This window comes from Drosophila tropicalis, unplaced genomic scaffold, assembly GCF_018151085.1.
Source record: "Drosophila tropicalis isolate 14030-0801.00 unplaced genomic scaffold, ASM1815108v1 contig_859, whole genome shotgun sequence".
NCBI classification, from domain to species: domain Eukaryota; kingdom Metazoa; phylum Arthropoda; class Insecta; order Diptera; family Drosophilidae; genus Drosophila; species Drosophila tropicalis.
This window is the reverse complement of record NW_027173353.1, coordinates 9,008,955-9,031,534: the sequence shown is the minus strand read 5'-3', so window position 1 is coordinate 9,031,534 and position 22,580 is coordinate 9,008,955. Positions and strand designations below refer to the sequence as shown.

Below are 22,580 nucleotides of genomic sequence, written 5' to 3'. Positions count from 1 at the left end.
TTTGGTCTACTTACGCACATGGGTGCCCAAAGAATTGGTAGTAATGTAGCAATTCGCTGGATGGCAGCCGGTTAAAGGGTCACACGTTTTTTGTAGCAATAGTTTTTTGCTTGTATTTGCAAGTAGTTATATTAACTGCAGCGGCATTATTGCCAATGTCTCATCGCCGGAGAATTGGCATATGGTGTCTGAATACCTCAGAGTAAGCTATCAGTTTGAAAATGCAGCTAAAATTGCGATGTCTTAGCCCAGATGCTCTTGTCATCTTCCTTCTTTACTGACTTAACGCTTTTAGTTTAAACCAAATATTAATCTAGTTGTTTAAAGAAAACCCAAAATTAATCATTGACAAGGTTAGTCAAAAGCAAATGCAGTAAACATTTTACATATTCATTAAGGCTCGTCAGAAATTTCTTTTGTTCTAATGCGATTGAAATCAAAAAGTTATCCTCTCAAATGACTAAAATGCTTTGGCTTTCTGTTTAATTCTTTTAAAATAGTTTTATTGCTTGCGTTATAACTTTTGAAAGGATCGTTTATACAATGTCCTTGTTGATTGATAACCTTCCAGGTAATGTTATTGCCAAAATCAATGCAAAGACCTTGCACCTGCTGTCGATTTGAAGACCTACAAACTTGAACGGCTCAAGAGAAGCGACTGCCAACCCAAAAGTCAACTAAGAACGAACATGTAAATATATGCATGCAAGCCTGCCAAACAAGAATTAAGGTCAAATCGGTCCGCTTCCGAGCCCCCCAACTTCCGCAGTTCCAACCTTTTGGCACATGCATTCAAACATATGTATGTTAGCAGTTACCACAGCTGTTCCTAGTTGTCATTGTTCGTAGTTTTTTCCCCTTTTTTTTGACTACTTTATTCAATTCCCAACATTGAACTTTGCACACGCGAACCATAAGGCAATGAATTCTCCTACTGACCGACTCAGCCCAAGGTATATAGATGGGGGCTTAAATGCAACAATTTCCGCAATATTTTCACCTCTGCTACTAAATGCACAATTCACGTGTCAAATTTACTAACATATTGTCACAAATGAATTGCTACACGCGAGTTTTGCGTCCCAAAAGCAGCTGCATAAACATACCCAAAGTCGTTATGGTCCTTAGGGCCCATGGACTTTATTGGAATGTAACAATCACTGAGTCCTAAGAGTATGCTATACATATTTCAATATGACACGTATATGTATAGAGTGCTTTTGGGCAGATGGATTCAGTCGTTTAGCGATTTTTCCCTTAAAGAAGTAATGTTTTATATAATACTTAATTAAACTATACGTATCCAAGTCGATTAGTTGGAAATTTGTCATTAACTCCAAATTCGAATCCTTTTGTACTTTGGTTATTAAATAACAAAATGCCCGTAGAAATAGCTGCCAACACTAGAGATAGCCATATGTTTGCCTCTCTCTCTGTCTGTTTGACCACCCGCAGCCCATTTGCCAGTGACCTCAATAATAATTTCGTCTAATTGCTTCGTAATTATGCCGCGCACATGCTTTCTTGATTCGACCGTTGTTGCTAATTCACTATGCCTCTACTCCAACTCTCTGCCTCTCTCCTCCCGCACATTCTTCTTCTCATTGCTGTCTTTCTTTCTTCCCTTCTTTTGGTTTGCATGTATGTGTGGGTGGGTCGTCGCTTGTGTGGATGTGGGAGTGTTTGGCTGGCAGATGTCCTGCCATTCCTGCTTGGTCCGGCCATTTTGGATTGTTATTATTTGTCTCTTTTGTTTTGCGCAATTTTTCGTCATTTTCTTCATTTTCCTGTCATTAGAAGTATTTAACTTTTTGCTATTTTGCCTTTCACCGATTTGCTTACATTATTCATGGCAAATCGAGGCCGTACTAAGGCAAATTTACCATGCAGGTATAACCAAATGGCTTACCACTTATGGATTCACGCCATTGGAGAAAAAATGGGAATAATAACCAAACTATTATTCAAATCAACTACAACTTACTAAACCAAAACCCAGAATACTTGACAAGAGAATTTATTTCATTATGAAATTAGTAGCTAAATGTTTCAACTGTGTGCCATTAGAAGATTTCTAAATATTTATTAAAACAGGGTTTATTTCAGATATCCTTTCATAAAGGATATCTTAATGAACGTCTAAATGAACTGAACCTTTATATGGTCGATTTATGTATTGGTCTCCGCACTATGAAATAAAGTCAAGGGGATCAAAAAAGCAGGATGATCCTGATCTTTTTTCTAAATCTTGCGTTTAAAGGAAAGACAACTGCCAAGGATTGTTCATTGGTAATTTGTTTTTTTTATAAAATTTTGATATGTAATGGTCGTAATAACTTGTTTCTAATTTTAAACACATATTTCTACTATATGTGAACCTTTTTGAAAAAAAGAATTAAAGCATTAAAGAGAGAACAAGCTGTGTGAATGTCCTTTTGACTTTTTTGGGGATACATTAATGGAGATCTCTAATGTACATATTTATACTTTAATAATTCTTTAATGTTTATGCCCATTCACTAAATTGGAAAAACAATATATTAGAGTACAATAAATAATGAATAGAGCAATGCTCATGTTTGCTGTGACAATTTTATTTGTTTTATGCAATGGTCATTTTGATTTATCAATATTAAAATAAACCTTCTTTAACGATTTTCGTATTTGTGCAATGGGTAAGAATCTTTTCATGCACATCATTTGTTAATTTTTGTAACATTTTCAATATAACATTTTATGAACTTTAAAATGCTTTAAGCTCGTTTCTACTAGCAATTTTTACTGATGATGTCTTTTTTGCTTTCCAAAAGACACTTGAGACTTGTGTGAAATCCCACTGAAAAACATTTGACGGAGGGAGAGGTGGACGAACGGAACGTAACTAAAAAGCGTATCAATGTGTGTCAATGGGTTGTTGGTCTCAAATTGAAAGTACATACATATACCTACCTACCTACATGTCTGCCTATATCTGTTGGCAGGACCTTAACACGTGTGCAATTCTCACATACATGAACCAGCCATAAAAATATACAGTTAGCATGGACGGATCCAAGGGGAGGAGTCCCGGGGATGTGGACACAAAAGTATAAGACTGCGGTGCTGCGTAATGAACAGATGGTAGATGTTCTTGAGGTACCCCTCTGAAAATTTATTCTGGCTTCGTCCATGTCTGTTAGCATATATGAACAAATAACTATACCTTGACAAGTCATTTAGATATATCGTGTACATTTTTAATGACAACTAAATCTAAATCTCATTCGAGTTTTGCGAGTTGTTGACCGAGTAGTTGCTTGCACTCCGACCCCATATAATTTATAAATGTTCGTGTGCGTATGGAGTAGGTGATGAAAAGTGGAACTGGATGATGCCTCGGATGGTTGGAGGACGGGAGGGGCCTGGCAGAACAAGTATGTCTAATGCGCAAAACTTTTAATTGAGTTTAAAATTGTATGAAGAAACGAGGCAAACGAGCGAACACATCCAGAGCGAGGGAGGGCGAGAGGAAGAGATTGCAAGAGACAGAAAGATATGTATCTGCCATCTTGTTGAAAAATGTTGGAAGGAGCTTCAAATGTTGTGTGGGTCCTTCCTCATACCCAACCCCATCCGCATCCCCATCTCACTTGCATATGTATGTATGTATACAAGTGTGAAAATGTCCATGTTTATGGGATGTGTGCGCTGTTTTTGAAGTGTGTCGGTTTCAATCCCCGCAAATTGCCCATGAAATATTAACTTTACCCATAATGAGACGCCATTTTTATACCTTGTAATTTGCCCCACCGATTCCCCTCCCACAATCCCCACCAACCCTCAAAAAAACTTAATGTAATATGTGCGTATGCGTTTTGGTTTTTATGTCCTGTCCTCACCTTCTTACGTTGTGGCATTATTCCTGCAGAGTATGTAAGTATGCACAATAGCTCATTAATCCTTCCAACCTTTCGTGGTCATTATGAATGAAAAGGGTGTAAGTCGGCCATCAATTTATTATTTAGTGCCTCAAGTCAACTTATGAAAAATCCGAGACATATTGAGGCCAAAAACTGCAGTCGCTCGATCCATTAGTTTAAGCCAGAAATGAAAAATGACTTAATTTGCAATCGACCACCTGAAGACCTATCTCTTGGCGACCTTCCTTCACCTGTGGCCACCTCTTTTTTAATTCTGTACCCTTTGGATAGTTAGTGGAAATGACTTGGCTTACAAGTAAATAAAATGTCTTGCATTTTCTTCATCGACAAATGACTTTGGGTTGCATGGCACGTAGCACACACACACAGACAACACACACACACTTAAGCCAGGGAGCAACATGGCTTCGTGAGAAATGTGCTTGCCAGCGGCGCCCCTTGGACAAAACAAAAAAACGACAACAACAACAGCCAAAACAGTCAACAGCAAAAAGAAATTACTACAACTCAACCTTGCAGTTACCTTTATACTCTATATAGCACTTGATGAGGACGAAGGAGATGGAGACAACATTTGAATAGGGATTTGAAAATTCATATGTATATCTAAAGATATGATATTTTTTCCAAAATAACTGATATCTTTTTGAAATGAGAGTTTTGGAACTATTTTAGGTCAAAGCTAAGTCAAATGTAGTATAAATTGAGCCACGAAATCCTTTATGAGAAACCAGGATTTTCTCCATGTATTCTCTGCTCGCAGTTTTGTACAATTATAGAACTAATATTTTGAGTTCGCTAATAGGTTTCTAAATTTTAATACCTGCTAAGTTAATTTCAAAACAAAAAGAATGTGAAAACGATATAGAAAAAGCTTATGTATGTATGATCGATGATCATATTTATATATAGAATTCATTCTATACATTGATTGATGTCTAAAAAACATAAATTTTGAGTAGTTGACTTCATGGAATTATCTGTAGTATACTATATAGTATATATAGTATATATTGAAATATTTCAAGTGTACCTAAAACTATGTAATTTTCCATAAGTACTCAATTTCTACTTTATTTCTAACCTTACTGTATCTATTTCCTTTATCAATGAGAACTATTTGAAGCTAAACTTTAATATGTTGGTCATTATTCTGTTACTTTAATTATTTCAAAATTTACTATTCAAAATATTGAAGAGCTTTGGCTATTAGAAGAGGTATAAATCAGTCCTTGAATTATCCTATGGCTTCTCATAAAGGACTGAGTTTTGACCTAATTTAAGATAGTTTAAAAAAATTAAATAGTTCCAAAACTCTTATTTCGAAAAGATATCAGTTATTCTGGGAAAAAGATCATATTACTTTATAATAAACATGTTAAATTTCCATTTTAATTGGCCCTAACACTTCAATACTGCAATCGAAAGGGCAAAGTTATTTAACCTGTGGCCAAATATACACAATTTATTGAATCATGTAATGTGAACAAACAAGGGCGTCAAAGTGTTTATCCGACAAAGTAAAGAACGTTTTCACTACATACATATACACACATACATATGTATCTGTAAAGGGCACAAGCGTAACAAACAAACCAAACCAAAAACACCAAAAAAAGAGAAGAAACAATAAATACATGAATAAATAAAACTTGTGAATGGGAGGGGAAAAGTGAATATAAAACTGCACGATGCACGTTTAACGTCATTTAAAGCTGCAATTACTCAGCACGCTTGCTAGTTGTGTCTATGAAATGGGGACCCTTTCCAAACCACACCCCACTTACTCATTCCCTCTGGCCCGGCTGTACTTGACTGTGGCTTCGCTTTAATGTCATTGTATGGCCACAATTATTCAGCATTGTACTTGGTAGTCAGCACGGCCAGTACTTGGCTAGGCTCGGGTCGGGCTAGGCTCTCGCATGCAATTCCCATGCAAATGCAACGGCCATGAGGATGGCTAGAGGGCAATAGGTTGACTCCTTCCGGTGCTATAAATCGTTTCCCAAGCATGAGCCTTATTTTCTAATTAAAAAAAAAACAAAAAAAACTAACGTGGAGAAAGTGCGCCAAGCACGTAACAGAAAGGCGTGCAGATCACGTCTTACTTTTTGTGGAGAAGGCACTTTTTCAACGGAAATCCATAAGCTAAATACATTTGAAATATATCATTGAATGCAGAATTGTTTTTAGCATTTCTGAATAAATAAATTCATAAACTAGATGATATTTTCTAACAACGTAAGTAAGTTCTTATAGGGACTCCCAGATTACTCGTATCCGAATCTTCAATTCACTTAAATAACGCAGGTCGAATAATTAATTTGAGTACTCTGATTCTGAATATATATGGCCCATCACATTCAGATTTCGTGACACCATGTGATTTCGGGTTAAAAAGTGCATATTGCTTGAGTGCAATCCCAAAAGTATGCTATAAAGAGTCAACGCTTTTTGAATGTCTATTCTTCATTTTCCTATAGCATGCTTTTGGGTGCAAATTTCACACATTTTAGAACCTTACCCAAAGATTGAGATGTTATGTATTAAAGCAAAGAATCAGCTTTTTAATATTCTGCGAATTTCTTTTAAATTCTTTATTTTACATACCTAAGACACTAATAGGTGGAAATAATAAAGTTTTAGGATAAGAACAGCCTAAACTTAAGACACTCATTTATGACCTCAAAAATATCGACCTGATTAAAATCTGCTTTCCACCTCAGTAATATTTTCAATGATGAATGTAAGTAAGCACATGCTTTTATAAAAAATAACATAGAAACTTACCCAACATTAAGTAAATCTTTTATATTTTGAATTCAAAACAAAGACAACGACAACTATTACGTAATCCAATCAAATGAATTCTATTGCGTATGTATTAAAAATTCCACATGCTTTGATTTTTACAATTATATATTCTATATACTTCCTACTCGAAGACTCTAAATCTTGAATATTGGAAAAGGAAATCAAGCTCAGTCTCAAGACTGAGCACGTTTAGCTTCTAAGACCTTGATCTATTTTGTAATTACAAAAACTATTTGGTTTGCATTGTGTAACTTTATTTGGACTTTAAATTTTTGTTTTTAGGTCGAATGTAGGTGTTTATATAGAACTTGGAGAACATTATAAACATAAACAAAGACGCCGAACAGATGGTAATGCTAACGCCATCAGATGACTCACAATTGGGTTGTATGTAGAGAAGTAAGTTATATGAAAACATTATGGAGAATTGTACTAATTGCATTATAGTTAGATATTTTTTCCACCAAATACTTTGCTGGGAGTGTTCATTCTGGGATGAAATGTAATAGTAACTATACATTACAACATGTATTAATATGTTAAGCATAGATGTGACATAGACTTGGCCACCATGTCCATAGAAACGGATCAGGAGAAATGTGGTAACGACCATGAAAACATGATGGAAGACATGTAGAAATGTTATTTGTTTGTCTTTTTTGCGCAGCACAAAAAATATTGTATCGAGCAGATCGATTAACTTGTTGATATAATACAGATAGGATAAGGTACGTTCCATTAATTTGAGCCGATGGTCCAAGGGCAGGACAGTCGTACAACTAAGATTGTAGGGACTCTCAACGAATATCAAATGCAGACCCTAGAGGGTAGAAGGAAGATATAAATAAAAGTTATACATCTTTTACATACTGGGTATGACTTACACATATAAGCAAAGATCCATTGTATAAGATCTGCATAATGTTGTAGATCTTAAGTATTCCACGCAATTGAAACGGTTGACGATGAGCCATCCATTGTCTGCCCAATTTCAGCACAAGCAAAAGATACACAAAGACTATTAATAGGACGGGCTGGAAATCTCTGGCCAATGGTAGCTGGACAGGATCCGCATATGGCTTGTCAAAGACCTCAAACATTTTGCTCTTTAATGAAGAGCCGTTGGCTTCAAACTAAACAAGAATTATTGCTTGCACCAAATAAAACCGTGTTCGATGCGTCACTAACTAAGTTGCGGCATAATCGAAATGCTGTTAAGCTTGCCACTAGATTCAGACATATCTTCAATGTTAACTTTAAACACGGGAGCTACGCGAATGCCATTAAAACTTTCAGGGACCATTAAAAATGCTTCCAAATCACGCATATTCCAAATCGAGTTATGTGGCATCGAAGTGCAGGAGTTGGTTCCCGGCCAAACGGAAACGGAAATGGGACGTAAATAAATATCGTATCAGCACGCATATCCTGGCAACTGGCAACAACTTCTAAAATGCAACTAACTGTCGAGCTAAACGCAGTGAGCGATGCAGGAGGTGAAGGAGGCGTGCGGTTATATTACACAAAATTTAGAAATAAACATTTTAAGCCACGCATGCGAAAAAAAGGAACACGGAAAATGCAGCGGACACGCATCCTTTGGCTGGTGTTAGTGTTGACGATTTGGTTTAAAAATTAATACCCTTTCAATGTGAAAGTCTCAGCTAGAAAGGAAAGAAAACAAGTGTTTATTGACTTTTAAAATTAATAAGAGTCATTGAGTATTTAAAGAGTCAAAATAGACAACAGAAAAGATTCATTATGCGGTTTACATTTGTGATACTGGTGTATTAATTTTAGGATGAATGCAGTCCTTGTTTTATAAGAATTATGGATTGGATATAATAACGTTAGAAACCTATTTGGTCATCTTGAATTAGTCTTTCTCGTCGTCTTCCCTTTTCTTCTGTCTCGACTTAGTCCTCGTCTTATTCTTACCATCTTTCTAGACCGTCCAACATGAGCTGTAATTTCTGGTAGACCTTTTTTTAAGAACTTGGACTTAATATAAAAACACTAGCTAATCTAACTTACTTAAAGGTAATGAAAGATATGATGATCAAATGGGGAAACCGAACCGAATCTTTAACTTTATAGGTTTCTTTTGAAACCTTTTCTACCTTTTTTGACAGAGTATTACTAATTCGATGTGATCGACTAGAAAAAAACAAATCACGAAACAATTTGCATACAATGCGTTTCGATTTAATTATGTAAATTTGTAGTTTTGTGCAAAGTGCAAAATTTATGATTATCAGTTCTGTACAGTTTTGCTGGCAAGTTTGCGTCAATTACAGTATTGGAAAGAAATGTGTGTGTGCGCGCGTGTGTGTGTGTGGGTATAAATATAAAATTTAAATTGTTAATTCATTGTTCAGTCTTCGCAATCGTCAGCTGTTTCACTGATGGCCACATATTTACGTTCATTGACAAACACCGTCTGCATTACCGGAGGTCTGATTAGAGATCTAATCATTGCAGTACGCGGCTTTGGAGATTTAAAATCACTTTGCCTGGCTTCAGAACCATTGTCTTGTGTTTGCAGAACCATTGTCTTGTGTTTGGATTGAGATGATCTCTTTGGCTTCGTTTCATTTCTTTTATCTAGTGGCATTTCATTTTGGGATATGCCCTTAACCATCTTGGGTTCATTCACTTCTACCTTGTCAATTTCGTCATTTTTTGCCATGGGCTGCTTTTGCAGGTGCTTTTTGTCTTTGAAGCATACCTATAGAATATGAGTCAATGTTAATTATGTTTACATAAAGATTTATGAATGTACATACATATGTATATTAACTTACCGGACACACATAGATCATCTTTAATGTAATTGGCTCTTTAACAACTTTTCTGGTCTTAACATTGCAAATGGAGCAAATTGAAAACGGTGCCATGGCTAAGAACTTGAATATTGGTAAAGTTTTCCTTTTTTACTTTCACGTCAGGGTTGTCTAATAAGGAAATTTTTGGTCCTGCAGTATTGGAAAGTTCTTTAACTTCTTTAACAGTTTAAAAACCCTAAAATGAAAGTTGAAATTTAGTGGCAGCCCTTTTTGCTTTAAAATTATTAACACCTAAACTTGTGCAATTAATTGATAACATGTAAAAAGGTTTTCGAAATATAATTTGTTTGTCATTCTTCCCTTGAGAGTGAATTCATTGAATTGTGCCACTGTGCCCTGTGTCACATTTGACAGTTCTATAGACTTTCATTCTAGATGACTTTCTTTTTTCCTTTGCTGCAGTGTGACCAGAGATAGATAGACAGACTGCTTTAAATTTCTAGAATCAGATTATCGTTCAATTTTAAACCTGATGTAGCACAACTAAAACTCGAATTAAACTTGTGTAATGTAAAACAAAAGTTGTCAAAAACTCTTGCTTCGAAATTCAGACTATGTATGTATATACTATACTATATTTACTGATGACAATGCAAACCTTATCAAGTTATATCCCCTACCAGGTAGAGAGCAATTGTAGAACATGACAACTATGTTAAGTAGATAGTGGATTGCTTTTTATTCCTCTTATTAAAAGCGAAACTTCTGGCAGAGTGTGCCAAATTTTGGCAACTTTTAAGTGCCTTTGATTTGCATTGCATTGAAGGATGCTTGGCACTTGCATCTGCAACTGAAATCTTCTCTATGTGTACGAATGTACATATATAAGGGCTGGCTTTTGATGTTTGTCGCTGGTTTTAGTCTGGACTCGTATTCGCATTAACGCCATTAGGCCAATTTGGCACTGTGCCCATCTTAGCGAAATCCAAAAAACCAGCACCAGAAGGGACCCAAAAAAACAAGTTTCACAAACAAAGGTAGCAAACGACGAAGGTAGTTACATACCTCCTTTTAACCCCATTTCCTGCACCACTCACATGCCAATGCACGTGTAAATAAAAGTCAAGTGAGAAAAACAAATAAATTAGACGCGGATGCAACGCTGCTTTCTGGGATCCTTTGGTTTTTGTGTTTGTTACGATTGCTGTTGCCATGGCTGGAAACATTTCTCTTCGTTATAGCAAGGCTGCCTTTAATTACGACACCCAGCACCAGGCACCAGGCACCAGTGGCGGCCATCAAAGGAAGGCGCTAGTAGCCAGAAGGGGCTACTGCCTGACAAGGATTTAAAGCAAGTTACTATGGAGTGTCTCTCCCTATCTGGTTGTGTTACTCTTGTACATGGTCAATTTATGTTTATTTGAAAGCTGTTGCACTTGAATAATGTGCTCTCTTACTGCGTTGTCCTCGTCCTGTCCTGTCCTGTCTTTGCCTTGCCCGACATCATGCTGGGCAACTCAGTGACCACCAGCTGGCTCCAACATCTTGCCCGGTGATTAGTGACGCCTGTTGCCTTCAGTTGCTGCAATTGTTCTGAATCTGTGCGTGGCGGCAGATTGAGATCAGCTTGTTTTTCATTTTGTTTATAGCATTTCATTTGTTTTTTTTTGTTTATAGTTTCTTAAAATTCTTGAAAAATAAGCAAAGTCTTACAGACTATCACAGAAATCTGAAACGTTAAAATTCCAATGGAGTAAACGAAAACTGCGCGAAAAGTAAATAAATGTTTTGAAATTTAATATTATTAAGGTGTTTCTAGGTACCTGAATACCCTGTAATTAAAATGTCCTTTGAGTATGTCAATAGGTAGAAGCTTTGATTGGCTCATACATTTAATTTTTAGTTTGAAATCTGTAATGTAAGTAACAATAACGATTTAATGATTACTATATATTAGAGATCGATTTTCTCCCCTCTAGGCCCTCTAAATTCACACTATAGATCTGTCACTGTTAATACTGATAGTAGAATGTCAATGTTTTCCCCAAAAATAGTTTACTGAAAACTGATTTTTTGTTGCCCATTGTGAAGTATTGCTTACTCAATCCATTTCCAGCTAAGATTACAAGGAAAGTTTTTGGAATCCCTTCGATTTTGAGGCTAAAACCCACTTAAAGCGGCAAGAAGACCTCACAGTCAACAGTCGTCATCCTCAACTATTCTCTGTTTTCACCTACTCCACTTTCTTTTTAATTGGTTCTACGTCAATTACTTAAATAACTTGTTAAAGTCGACTCAATAGAGTTTAAGGTGTTCGCATTCCATCGATTATGCGCAAACTTTGCATTACATTTATAATTACAACAAATAATCAAAAATTGCAAGTTTACATCATTTACACATAGAACATACCCAATTGTTTATTATATTTCAGTCTCTTGACTAAATTTTCTGGTACTAGCTTTGCGGCCAGCCGTCTTTGTTGAAACTCCAAGGCTTCTCATTGGAGCTAATCAATAATGGGATCGATCAATCGATACCGTGGCAAGTTGTAGTTATTTGTTGTTGTTATTTCCCTTTTTCTTACTTTCTCTTAGCGTTACCATTTCAATTTGTCCACCTCCGAAATTTGAGTGCATTTGATTTATTAGTTTAGTCATTAAACAAATTACACTTATTGGACAATATCCAAACATGCACATCTACCCAGACCCGACCCAGTGCGTTGTAGATAGATGTGGTATGTATATATACATTTATGTATGTATTGGGAGTCGTGTAAACACTTCCATTGACGCAAATTTGAATAAACATTTTCATTACCAAATTGTATGTAGTATGTACATTGGACCCCGGAGACAACAATTGGCTAGACAATGGGCCCGGGTCATCAAGTAAGGCAATCAGTTTGGTTCAATTGGTTTTTTGGACAGCGCTGCCATTGCTGTCCTGATATGGGTCTTGGGTCTCGGCTGGGTAATTTACGGCAACGCCCCGAAGTGACAATTATAACCAGCTGCCAATGACCAGAGAATTCCCAATGTATCCAGATGCAACTAGTTGTACCGGACTGACGACTCTGTCTGACAATGTCTGTATCTGGATAGACCTGCAAGGCAAATTGGTAATTGGGCCTATCATCATTCGATTGATCCATTCGAAGTTGCAGGTGCAAATGTAGGTATCATTACCATTCATACAGCTTGACTTTCGAATTTCGGTTGAATTTCTCAAAATGGTGCACATAGCAAAATGTGTTTAGTGTTGTTATGTTAATTTGTTTATTTTATTGAGTTTATTTTTGAACCCAACAGTTATGTACAGTGTCATTATATCCTGAGTTTATTTTAATTCACTCTTAAACAAGTTTAAACAAAAAAGCCTTCAAACAAGATGCGTATAACTTTAGAAATTAAATTGTCCCCTTTAGGGCTGGAAATATCCACATAAACTTCAAAACGTGTCTGGAATTGCTGTCACCCTGGGAAAAACTTAACCGTCAGGGTTACAGGGCTGAACCCAGTAATAACCAGGGCTGGGTAGTCAAGCTCGAATACACGTTTTCACGTAACCCTGGCAACGAGGTTTTAATTCTATTGTTTAAAATGAATCAATTATAGCTACATATGTACATACATATATAGATATCTATATCTTGAGATTTATTTCAAGTATTCACAAATGTATGGGAAATATAGATTATCAGCCAATTGTGTGGCTGGCTTAGTCAGTTATTTAATCTAGGTCAGGCCTTATCCATATTGGCCTGGACAAATTGTTGGTCTAAGAAAGCAGATAACAAGATGAAAAATTGTTTGTAGTAAGAACAAACACATACATACGTTGACGAGGTCAATTTTTAGTACTAAACACAAATGAGTCAACGAATATAAACTGTCGGGTTAAATGTCAAATGAAACATGCAAAAGTCAGAGCTAACATTGACCGTGAATTAAACGTTTCACTTCCATGGTCAGCAACTGTTTCTTTTCTTTATTGTAATGTATCGAAATAATTATTGTTATAGTCAGTTTCGTTTTGCAAACGTTTTTCATATTTCCTCAAGTCCCTGGCCAAGTCCATTTTGTATTGAGAATTTGCAAAATCACGGCCAGTAATGACTAGAGGTGCCATGCAGCAACTAGTGTCACAATTGTGGAAATACGCACTCTCGAAGTCCTCAAGCACAAGGGAATCCTGAAATTTATCCCGTTCTTGGTGGAAGCTTTTTAGTTTCTCTCGACGCTTGATAGCCTCGGACTCAAGGACTCGTCGGAAAGTGGGATCCATGGTCGGGCTAATTACATCCGTCTGTGTCACACGTGCGACGATGGCTGCCCTCACTTGGTTGAGGCAAATCCTGTCCTCCAAACGCCGCTGCTTGGTCCAAATGGAGTGGCATCTACTACAGAGTCCGGTCACAAAATTTGTGGCTTCTTCCGTGCACTTTTCACATTGGGTTACTTGGAAAAGAGGATCTCCTTGACGTTGTCTCATTTTTACACTTTGTTTTATTATAGAAAATTAAAATGTGAAAATTTACCATGTGATAAGGTGTCAAGTTTTGACAGAATTGTCAGGGCTGCAAATCATCGGAGATGTCAAAAATGTTGATCGCAAATCAATTATCGTTAAAGATTCGATAATGCCTTTTTTTTGGCTGGAATAAAGTACATATGTATCTATTTGTTTTTCTTTTTTTTCATTTTTGTGAAACGGAATTTGTTTAATTTCTTAAATTGAAATTATGGTAATATCCAACAGACATGCAAACCTTTTGCGCCTTTCGTGACTTGGTCATTGGGGTTTTTTGGTTTGGCTTGGGAAGTTTGTGATGATAGAGATTGGGGTTCAGGGCTGTTGCTCGGCTAACCAAAAGTTAAGTTCATAAATTTTAAAGCGTAAGGCGTGTTGAGTGGGTGGGTGGGGGAAACGGGGGGCTGGTTGAAGCCACAGCCACCGCTTCAACTGGTGCAAATGACAGCTTAGGAATGTTTCTTGTTCGGGTTCACCTTCAGTTTGCTAATCGATAATCTCATACCATTAAGCTTATTCAAGTGTTGACTTATGCCATTGCAAGCGCAATTAAATACGCTTCCAAAGACGTATTTGACGTCTGAAAATGACACGTTATTGCGTTGAACCAAAGTGACATTCACATTACACTACATACACCCTCACACAAAAGTGAAAAGTCCCTTACAAACAGCTTTAAAATCGGGAAAACAAGGGGAATTCTGAACAAAGAAGAACGCCCTTCGGCATTTGCAACTTGTTAAGCTCGTTGTTCTCCCAATTGCTACCTTAAGTGGCGTTAGATTCCACCGCCCATCAATCCACATTTCCTTTTTTTCGTTTCCCTTTTTTTTTTTTTTTGCCTTTCTGGAATTTACATGGTCGTCAATTTGCGTACCTGTTGAGAGACGTTTAGCCTGAAGGTTTTGCTGCGTTCAATGTTCGATTACGTGGCTCGATTTGCGGACAGGATTTCATTATGAACGACGGCTCGTTTCCGTTCTATAGATAATCGATGCCTCTATCAACTTGCCTTATGGTTATGACATCCTTGGAACTTCCTGAAGCTGCCGCCACATAGACCTGAACCTAAACCACATCATTTTACTCGTGTCCTTGTCCCTGTCCCTGCCACATCACACACAAAGTAAGACCACAAAGCCAAAGCTAACTCACTTTTGGAGATATATGAATGCAAACAACTTCGGTGTGTGCGGTGGCTTTGGAGTCAAAGCATTTGGGGCACCAACTCTTGGGCTTACACATGTATGTACAAGGACCATCTATTTGTACACTTGAAGAAAATTTATCTCATGATGTGTTGTTTAAAAAAAATTACCTTAAAAATGGCTAAAAATGAATCGATTAATTTAATCTCCTTGTTTGAAATCTAAAGATCTACAATAACTAAATTCGTTATTATATGTATGTGTATTGTACAATTGTAATTGTATAATTGTATTACTTTTGTCTAAAAAGGAATATTTTATGTAAGTTATTGAAAGATACTGAAATGTTAATAAGTGGAAAATTATATAAAGTGATTTTTAATAATTTTCTTACTTTTTCAAATAAGTGATTTCAATGGATTAGAGAGAAATGTTGCTTGGATCTTTTTGATTTTCTTTTTAGTTATTATAATTTTTTTGTTGGCTGTTCTTTAAGTAGTTCTTAACATTTCCGTTGTAGCTGGTCTTGAGATATTTGCCAATTTTCTAAAGTATCTTTCTCTTTGGTATCTATTTTATTAAATTTCCATTTATCTGGTATCAAATTACAGGCATTATCAGAATAAGAATGTGGCGATTTAAATGAAATGTTATTCTGAGTGTGCTTAGATGTGAGTTATCGAACGCATAAACTAGAGGAAACTGAAATTGGTGTTTGCCTATGTCGTTGCAGCTCAACTGTAAACATCAACCGTGACTTGGCCCCCACATGACATGACTGTCTAGGATACGTGTGTGTTAGTGTGTATGTCCCTTCGTCCCTAGGTGTCTATGCGTCGATATTCTGGTGGTTTTTCCGTTGCTTCCATCTAGTAGTATATATGTAGATGCCTTTGATTTCATTTCACTTCATTTCATTTTGTTGCCGCGGCCAAATAGCTACACACACACACACACACACACGTTTTCATCCCACATCCCTTTGTCAAAGTAACAAAAATCAACGGTCTGGAATGGCGCACTAAGATCATTTTTTGTTACTAGGCATAAAAAAATTCAAGGGACTTTTGTAATTTACTTCATCGAGTATGTAAGAGCTACATTTGTTGTTTCTTTCAGACTGCGTTAGTGGGAAATTAAGTAAAATTGTGACAGAGACAAAGGTTGGCCAATTACATAGACATCAACTTGGCCATAAAGGTTAAACCAAATTGAAAGGCTCTAACGAATTGAAATGATTTTAACATTTTTAGACATGTAGAATGGAAGAAGCGGAAAGATGGAAGTATCTAATATTTGTAATTGTTAATAAGTATATTTTATTTTATTACCAATATTTTAGGTAAAACATTCTCTTTTTTTGCCTGGAAACGATGAACTTTTCGTTGTCGAGGTAAGACTCAGTAAGTGAGTGAATGACTTATTGTTTTAAAAGAACTCCATGTTTTTATGATGGTCTTCAGTAGGTTTGAGTGAACAGACAACTGAATATGGATATGGGTTTAAATCCCAGGCCGCAGTGTATGTGAAAGATAGATAGAAACGGGAAACCCTTTAATGATAGCACATGGACTGCATTTAAGAAAAAGCGTTCAAATAAGCGCAGCAGGTCAGCTATACACATACGCGAAACCATCACGTCAAGACAAACAGTCGAATCACGCATTTTAAAAACACCTTCCGTGTGAAAATAGATGCTAGAAGCGATTGATTTTCTCTCCGAGTTGTCTTCTTCAAAATTGGGTAATTTGAAGAGAATTTTCAAAATTTGTTTGTGAATCCTAGCCTTGAGTTTGAAGAGAGTATCTACGTAATAATGTTTAGCATACTTATTTGGGCAAAATACGATTTTTGGAACGTGGAGGCAAGATGCTGCCGCCATTTGTAAAATATATTTATTACTTCACGCAATTTGAGTGGATCTTATTGTTAAAGATTACTTAATGTGAGAACAAGAGAGTCAGTGAGTAAACTGAAGTTAGTTAGTTAGTCAGTCAACTTGTTCATTAAAGTGAACTAGTCTGATGTGAGCAAACCATGAATAATCTTCAGAAGTCTAAACCGATGCAGACAGAATCTGCTTAGAGCTTGGCCATCACATCATCATATTCAAATGTAGTCAGGACATCTTTTGTTTTTACCTTTGAAGGTTCCTTAATCTTATGCTGAAAATAATGCTTAATGTCTATGAATTGTCCACTTACCTTCGTCTTTGATTGTTGCTTTATTTAAAATGAAAGTTTTTTTGGTTTCAATAATATGTATGTCTCATTTATTATTCAATATGCGTCTAGTTCTATTGTTTCAATAATTTTACTCTTCAATATTATAGAAATATATTTAATTCATTGTTCATTGCGTGTTTTTGCCATTTATATTTTTCTTTTTGTTTTTGTTCGTTTTTTGTTTTGGTTTTTTGGTTTATCTCAATGCTCGAATGTTTATTTAATTTTATCGACTAAAAAATAAAAACTTGTTGTTGATTTTTTCAGTTATTATGTTGCATTTTATCATTGTTTTTCATCAATTTCATTTCAATATCAAAACAAGGTCTATTAAACATTCTTTCTTTTGTCCAAAGCCAATTTGCGGTGTATAAAAAAATGTGTGCAAATGTTAGTAATTATTTAAATGTTTTTGTTTTTTCTCTCTCTATCCTTCTTCTCTTTTTATTGCATATGTAGTGTATGTGCGAGGGTCGGTCAATGAGTAACGGAGACAAATCACTCGAGCAGACTTTTGTAAAAGTTGCATAACTTGATCAATAGTTTAAAAAACTTGCTTTGAACTTGTGAGAAAAAGATGACAAGTTGCAATGAACGAACGTTTAGTAGGCAGTTTTGTTGTTCTATGCTCATAAAGGGAGAGCTAAACGTCCTCCTACACAAAACATAATACATAACTTGGCTAGAAAGCAGCTCGTCAAACCAAGATTTTATTGCTTGAAATAATTAGACTCTTAAGAGGAAATTTAGAAATTCTTGGAGAAATGATACTTTTTGTATGCCCAAATGGAATATAAACAATATTAGCCTCTTGGGCCAGTTTGAAGCGACTTTGTGCTTCCATTTCATATCCCTAGATCAGGCAGTGAAATAAAAACTTAAAATTGCTGACAATTTGCATGCCAGAAAGTATTAGAAGCATTTGCCTTATTAGCTATTAAATGACCCTCGCACTTTTAATAATATTTTATGTATGTATAAGTATGTAAATACATATTAATTATAACAACAAAATCAATTAACGAGCATGTTCAACATGAAGCTTGTGTAAAAAATGGAATTTTTCTAGGCTGTTCAACGAATTTAGTTTGTTTACTCTCTGCCTGGGCATGTGTCTTAAAAATTTAGATATATATATATGTATTAAAATTATCTTAACTATCAAAATTATAAGCCTCGGCTTTCGAATTCGTTTTTCATTAGCGGTTATATACAGTATGTTTTATTATAATTATTGTTATTATGATTTATTATTATTATTATTGTATTGCCTCTTAACTATGAACATTGTTTTTTGATATAATTTTTCTTTTTATTAAATTATGCCATTTTGTTCATTACACTTAATTGTAGTTAGTGGCATTTACATATATCTACATTAATATCAAAAACTATGCTGGGTTTTGTTTTGTCGCTTAATCATTTCATTTCATTTCATTACATTTCATTACATTGTATTTGTTCTATGTATATATTCTATTCGTCTAAATCCAACAATTTTCTGCCCCAAATCTGTGCAGCTTATATCATATAAATGTTAACATTCAATATCTCCAACTACTGAGTTCCGATCCATAATCCATAAATATGCTTAATATACATACATACATACATATAGCTCGGAGCAGTGTAGCAGTGTGTGTAATGGTTTGTGCGACGAAGAAGAGATGATTGGAAAACTCAAATATTTCATATTCGAAATTCAATTTAAGATTCTGATAAAATTTAAAGTCGAAATCTGTGATCTATTTTATAGAAATTATATATTGTCAAGCACAGTTTATGTGTTTGTTAAACAGTGTATATGGCAAAATAAAACTGGTGATTAGGAAATGACATACAACTAAATGTCTGATTATGTATATGTATGTAAATATACTTTGAATATATCCTTTTGCTCACCATTTGAACCATTTGTAGTGCACCTCGAAAACGCTATCGGCAGGCCAGGATGAGGATGTTTCTGTGTGTGCGTGTGTGTGTGTGTGTGTGTGAATGTGGGGACATTTTTAGCATTAAATTGCAAAGTACAATTGCTTTTCATAATTTATCTTATTTGGTTTCTTTTTTCATTAAAACGATCACAGTCAAAAAACATCTTTAAACAATATTTTTTTGGTATTTTTATTGTTCATGCTTTTGTTTTTGTTTCTTTTTTTCATCTTTTTTTCTACTTCTGGAAAAAAATCAAAACAATAAAACCGGTCACAAAGTCATGTAGATTAGACAGACCAATATGAATCTTTGACTTATGTCAAGGAATAGTTGCTTTCCATCAGAGAGAAATATATAATTTGTTGCACTGTGTTTAATAATTAACATTTAAATTGTTGAAAAACTCATCATTTGAAAAGCTCAATGGAACGCTCTATCGAGGCGACAGCTATATAGAGAACATATGTAGATCTGCAGATCTTTAAGAAGAAGCAATGTTTCTGCCATCGCAGATGTCGACGCTTTCCCTCCCACTTAGAAAAACAGCATTGGTGAGAACAAGAGTGCAGCTATGCTTCTTCTTTCAGCTGTCATGTGTGGCGAAAGCTGATTGGGAGAAAGTGGGGATGAATGTGAGAGAGTTAGAAACTTTGCTTCTTCTTTGTAGCTGAAGTCACGCGTCGCCTGGATCAGTTAGTGTGTTCTTTCTCAAAACTGTTCGAATTAGAATTCTTCTAGTCTCCATGGTCGAATAAAAGAAAGACTTGATAAAGAAATGCGATAGAAATGCTATAGAAAGGATTTTATTCAATCTTGTTACTTATTGGTCTGAATAATTTAATAGAAATTTTATAACATTTAATACATCTGGAAAATCTGTTAAAATTCTCTTCAAAATTAGTTTGGGGCACTTTGTGAAGGGCATTTATTGTACATAAAACTTTTACTAAATTTTTCTACAACAAATATGTATGTGTAATATGTGTGTATATGGTGTATGTGTGGGTGTGTGTTTGTGTGTGTGGTTTTAAGCTGCTGGCAGATTTTCAATTTCAAACTTAAATCGTGATGCATTTTGTGATTAACAATAAACATTTATGGCATTTCATTGTTTTAGTTCTTTCATTTATTATTATTAATTATTATTGATATTTATTAGGGTTCTGGGCATTCTGTATGCATAGTTCTAGCTGAACATTCTTACTGTTTCTTTTGTCTTTTTTTGTGTGTTTTTTTTTTCGTTTTATTTGCATCCAGTTTTTGCAGTTACAAACTTAAGTTTAAGACCTATGCAAAAATTGTACACTTAATCAACATTTCCTCTTTGTTTCTTATATTTTTTTTTTTTTCAGCAGTACAAAAATTATTCATTGCATTTTTTATTTTGGTTTTTACTCATAATGATTTTTGTTTTTCCATTTAACTAAATTTACATATACACTCATACACCGTTAGATATACATATTTGTTTGTATGTGTTTTTAATGTATTTCGTAATCTGGTTTTGTTTTCTGTTTTTTCCTTTTGCATTCAACTACAATTACAAATATAAATACGAGTTACACAGATGCCCCTTTTTCTTATACTTCAAATTTATGAAAATATGCATTATTTTGCACGCCGACTAGATTGAATACCCTACACTTAAAAGCTAAATTGTTACACTTTCCGTTTTCTTTCCTTTTCATTTTACTTGTTTTTGTGAGTGTGTGTTGTTGTTGTTGTTGTTGTTCATGCTTTCTTCTTCATCGATTAGGTTTAAAAATCATGTACGCTAAAAATTAACTAAATTTAATCAATCTTAAGAATTATTCAGTTGGATCAATTATTTTATAAGTATTTTCATTTATGCATGAGTTCTCATTCTCTCTCTCTCTCTTTCTCTCTACATGGGTCTTTTCTCTCGCTTATCGCAAGTGCGGGGGAGGGCGTGATGAGTTCTTTTGGCCGCCATTCTCTTTGGTTGCAAATCTTTTGAAAAATTTTCGTTCTGGATTGACACTCTGATGGAAGAACAAATAGATTATCCGTAGTATAAATCAGCAGCTTAGTTAATCAGGTTCTGCTAGAAATCGCTACTCGTTGATGGATTCCCTAAATTGCTCTCCACAGTGTCATCTTTGTGTCAGAGTGGCGGCTTATAGACTTCAATAGCAGGCGTAAGCATATCCACACGTGTCGATATCGATGTGTCACTGTAATTGAATGAGATAAAAAAACAAAAACACTTTAATTTCAGAAAGATTGTATACTTAAGAGCACTCAATAAAACATGACTAAGTTGGTGTCTGTTTGAGAACAACAAAATTTTTGGCTGTTCACTAAAACCGGAAATCCATTTGCTTGTACAGCAATCCACAAGAATCAGCCCCTTTTAGAAATCTCGTTGCGCACAAGCGAATATGATTGAATTATGCTAAAAGTTTTGTCGAAACAAAATTTCCAATAACTTTGTTGGCCAAAGTTTAGTATTTCTTTTTGCCTTCGCTCTTTCCAAATATATGTATGTACATCAAAGACGAATGGGCAACTGTTTAATATAATGCCAATACATACATACATACATAAGAAGCCCAAAAAAAGCATTCCAAATTGAAGTTGTGCAACTTTTATCGCACAAAATACAGGCGCTTGTTGCAACTGCAACTGCAACTGCCACTGCTACTGCCACTGCTGTGGCGGCATCAGCTTCAGCATCAGTCGACAGTCAGTAAATGTAACATGCTAAGCTACAAAAATCACGAGGATGGCATAACAAAAAGTGATGAGGGTCAAGGCAGGGGTTATTCAGTTGTGTAGTTCGTGTTGTCGTTGATGTTGTTGCAGTTGTTTTTGTTCCCCATTTCATTCTTCATTCTTTTCGGCAGAGCATCAAGTTAAATAAACTTTGACTGGCTGCAAAACGTTGAGCTGAAAGCTTGGCATACTTAATGGGGCACGATGCTGCCACAAAAAGAGCACGAGACCAAAATAAAAGAAAATCATTCCACAAGACTGTAGAGCCAAAATGCCAAACTATCCAAAGATACACTTCAAAAAACAACAATAATATAAGTGAACTGGAATGAAGTGTACATAATGCAACGATTAGCATATGATTATTGATTTTACAGTATAGAGCAGTATACCTTTGTTTATTTCAAGAAGCCATTTTGATGATAAAGTATACAAGAAAAGTAGGGCTTATACTTTAACTCTAGATTGAGTATTAAATCT

At 35.3% G+C, this 22,580-nt stretch overlaps 4 protein-coding genes across 4 annotated transcripts in view; all 4 read right to left on the bottom strand.

Annotated features, from left to right (window-relative positions):
- Positions 1-6,966: 6,966 nt before the first annotated feature.
- On the bottom strand, positions 6,967-7,855 carry LOC137582667 (very long chain fatty acid elongase F-like). The gene is made up of 2 exons (XM_068297289.1): positions 7,619-7,855; positions 6,967-7,554 (listed from the first exon to the last, which is right to left on the bottom strand). Exons 1-2 carry the CDS (start codon positions 7,832-7,834, stop codon positions 6,988-6,990), a joined length of 783 nt encoding a protein of 260 aa, XP_068153390.1. The 5' UTR covers positions 7,835-7,855; the 3' UTR covers positions 6,967-6,987.
- Positions 7,856-8,917: 1,062 nt separating this feature from the next.
- Positions 8,918-9,874, bottom strand: LOC137583027 (uncharacterized). Its single transcript, XM_068297903.1, has 2 exons — positions 9,539-9,874; positions 8,918-9,462 (listed from the first exon to the last, which is right to left on the bottom strand). The coding sequence occupies exons 1-2, from the start codon at positions 9,629-9,631 to the stop codon at positions 9,109-9,111; spliced, it is 447 nt and encodes a 148-aa protein (XP_068154004.1). The 5' UTR covers positions 9,632-9,874; the 3' UTR covers positions 8,918-9,108.
- Positions 9,875-13,501: 3,627 nt separating this feature from the next.
- Positions 13,502-14,069, bottom strand: LOC137583144 (uncharacterized). The gene has a single exon (XM_068298039.1). The coding sequence runs from the start codon at positions 14,015-14,017 to the stop codon at positions 13,514-13,516; it is 504 nt and encodes a 167-aa protein (XP_068154140.1). The 5' UTR covers positions 14,018-14,069; the 3' UTR covers positions 13,502-13,513.
- Positions 14,070-17,470: 3,401 nt separating this feature from the next.
- The window catches only part of Teh1 (tipE homolog 1), a 41,826-nt gene continuing 36,716 nt past the window's right edge, over positions 17,471-22,580 (bottom strand). The window contains exon 3 of the mRNA XM_068296588.1: positions 17,471-21,559. Coding sequence (XP_068152689.1) covers positions 21,490-21,559 — 70 coding nt within the window. The 3' untranslated portion in view covers positions 17,471-21,489. The remainder of the gene's footprint in view (positions 21,560-22,580) is intronic.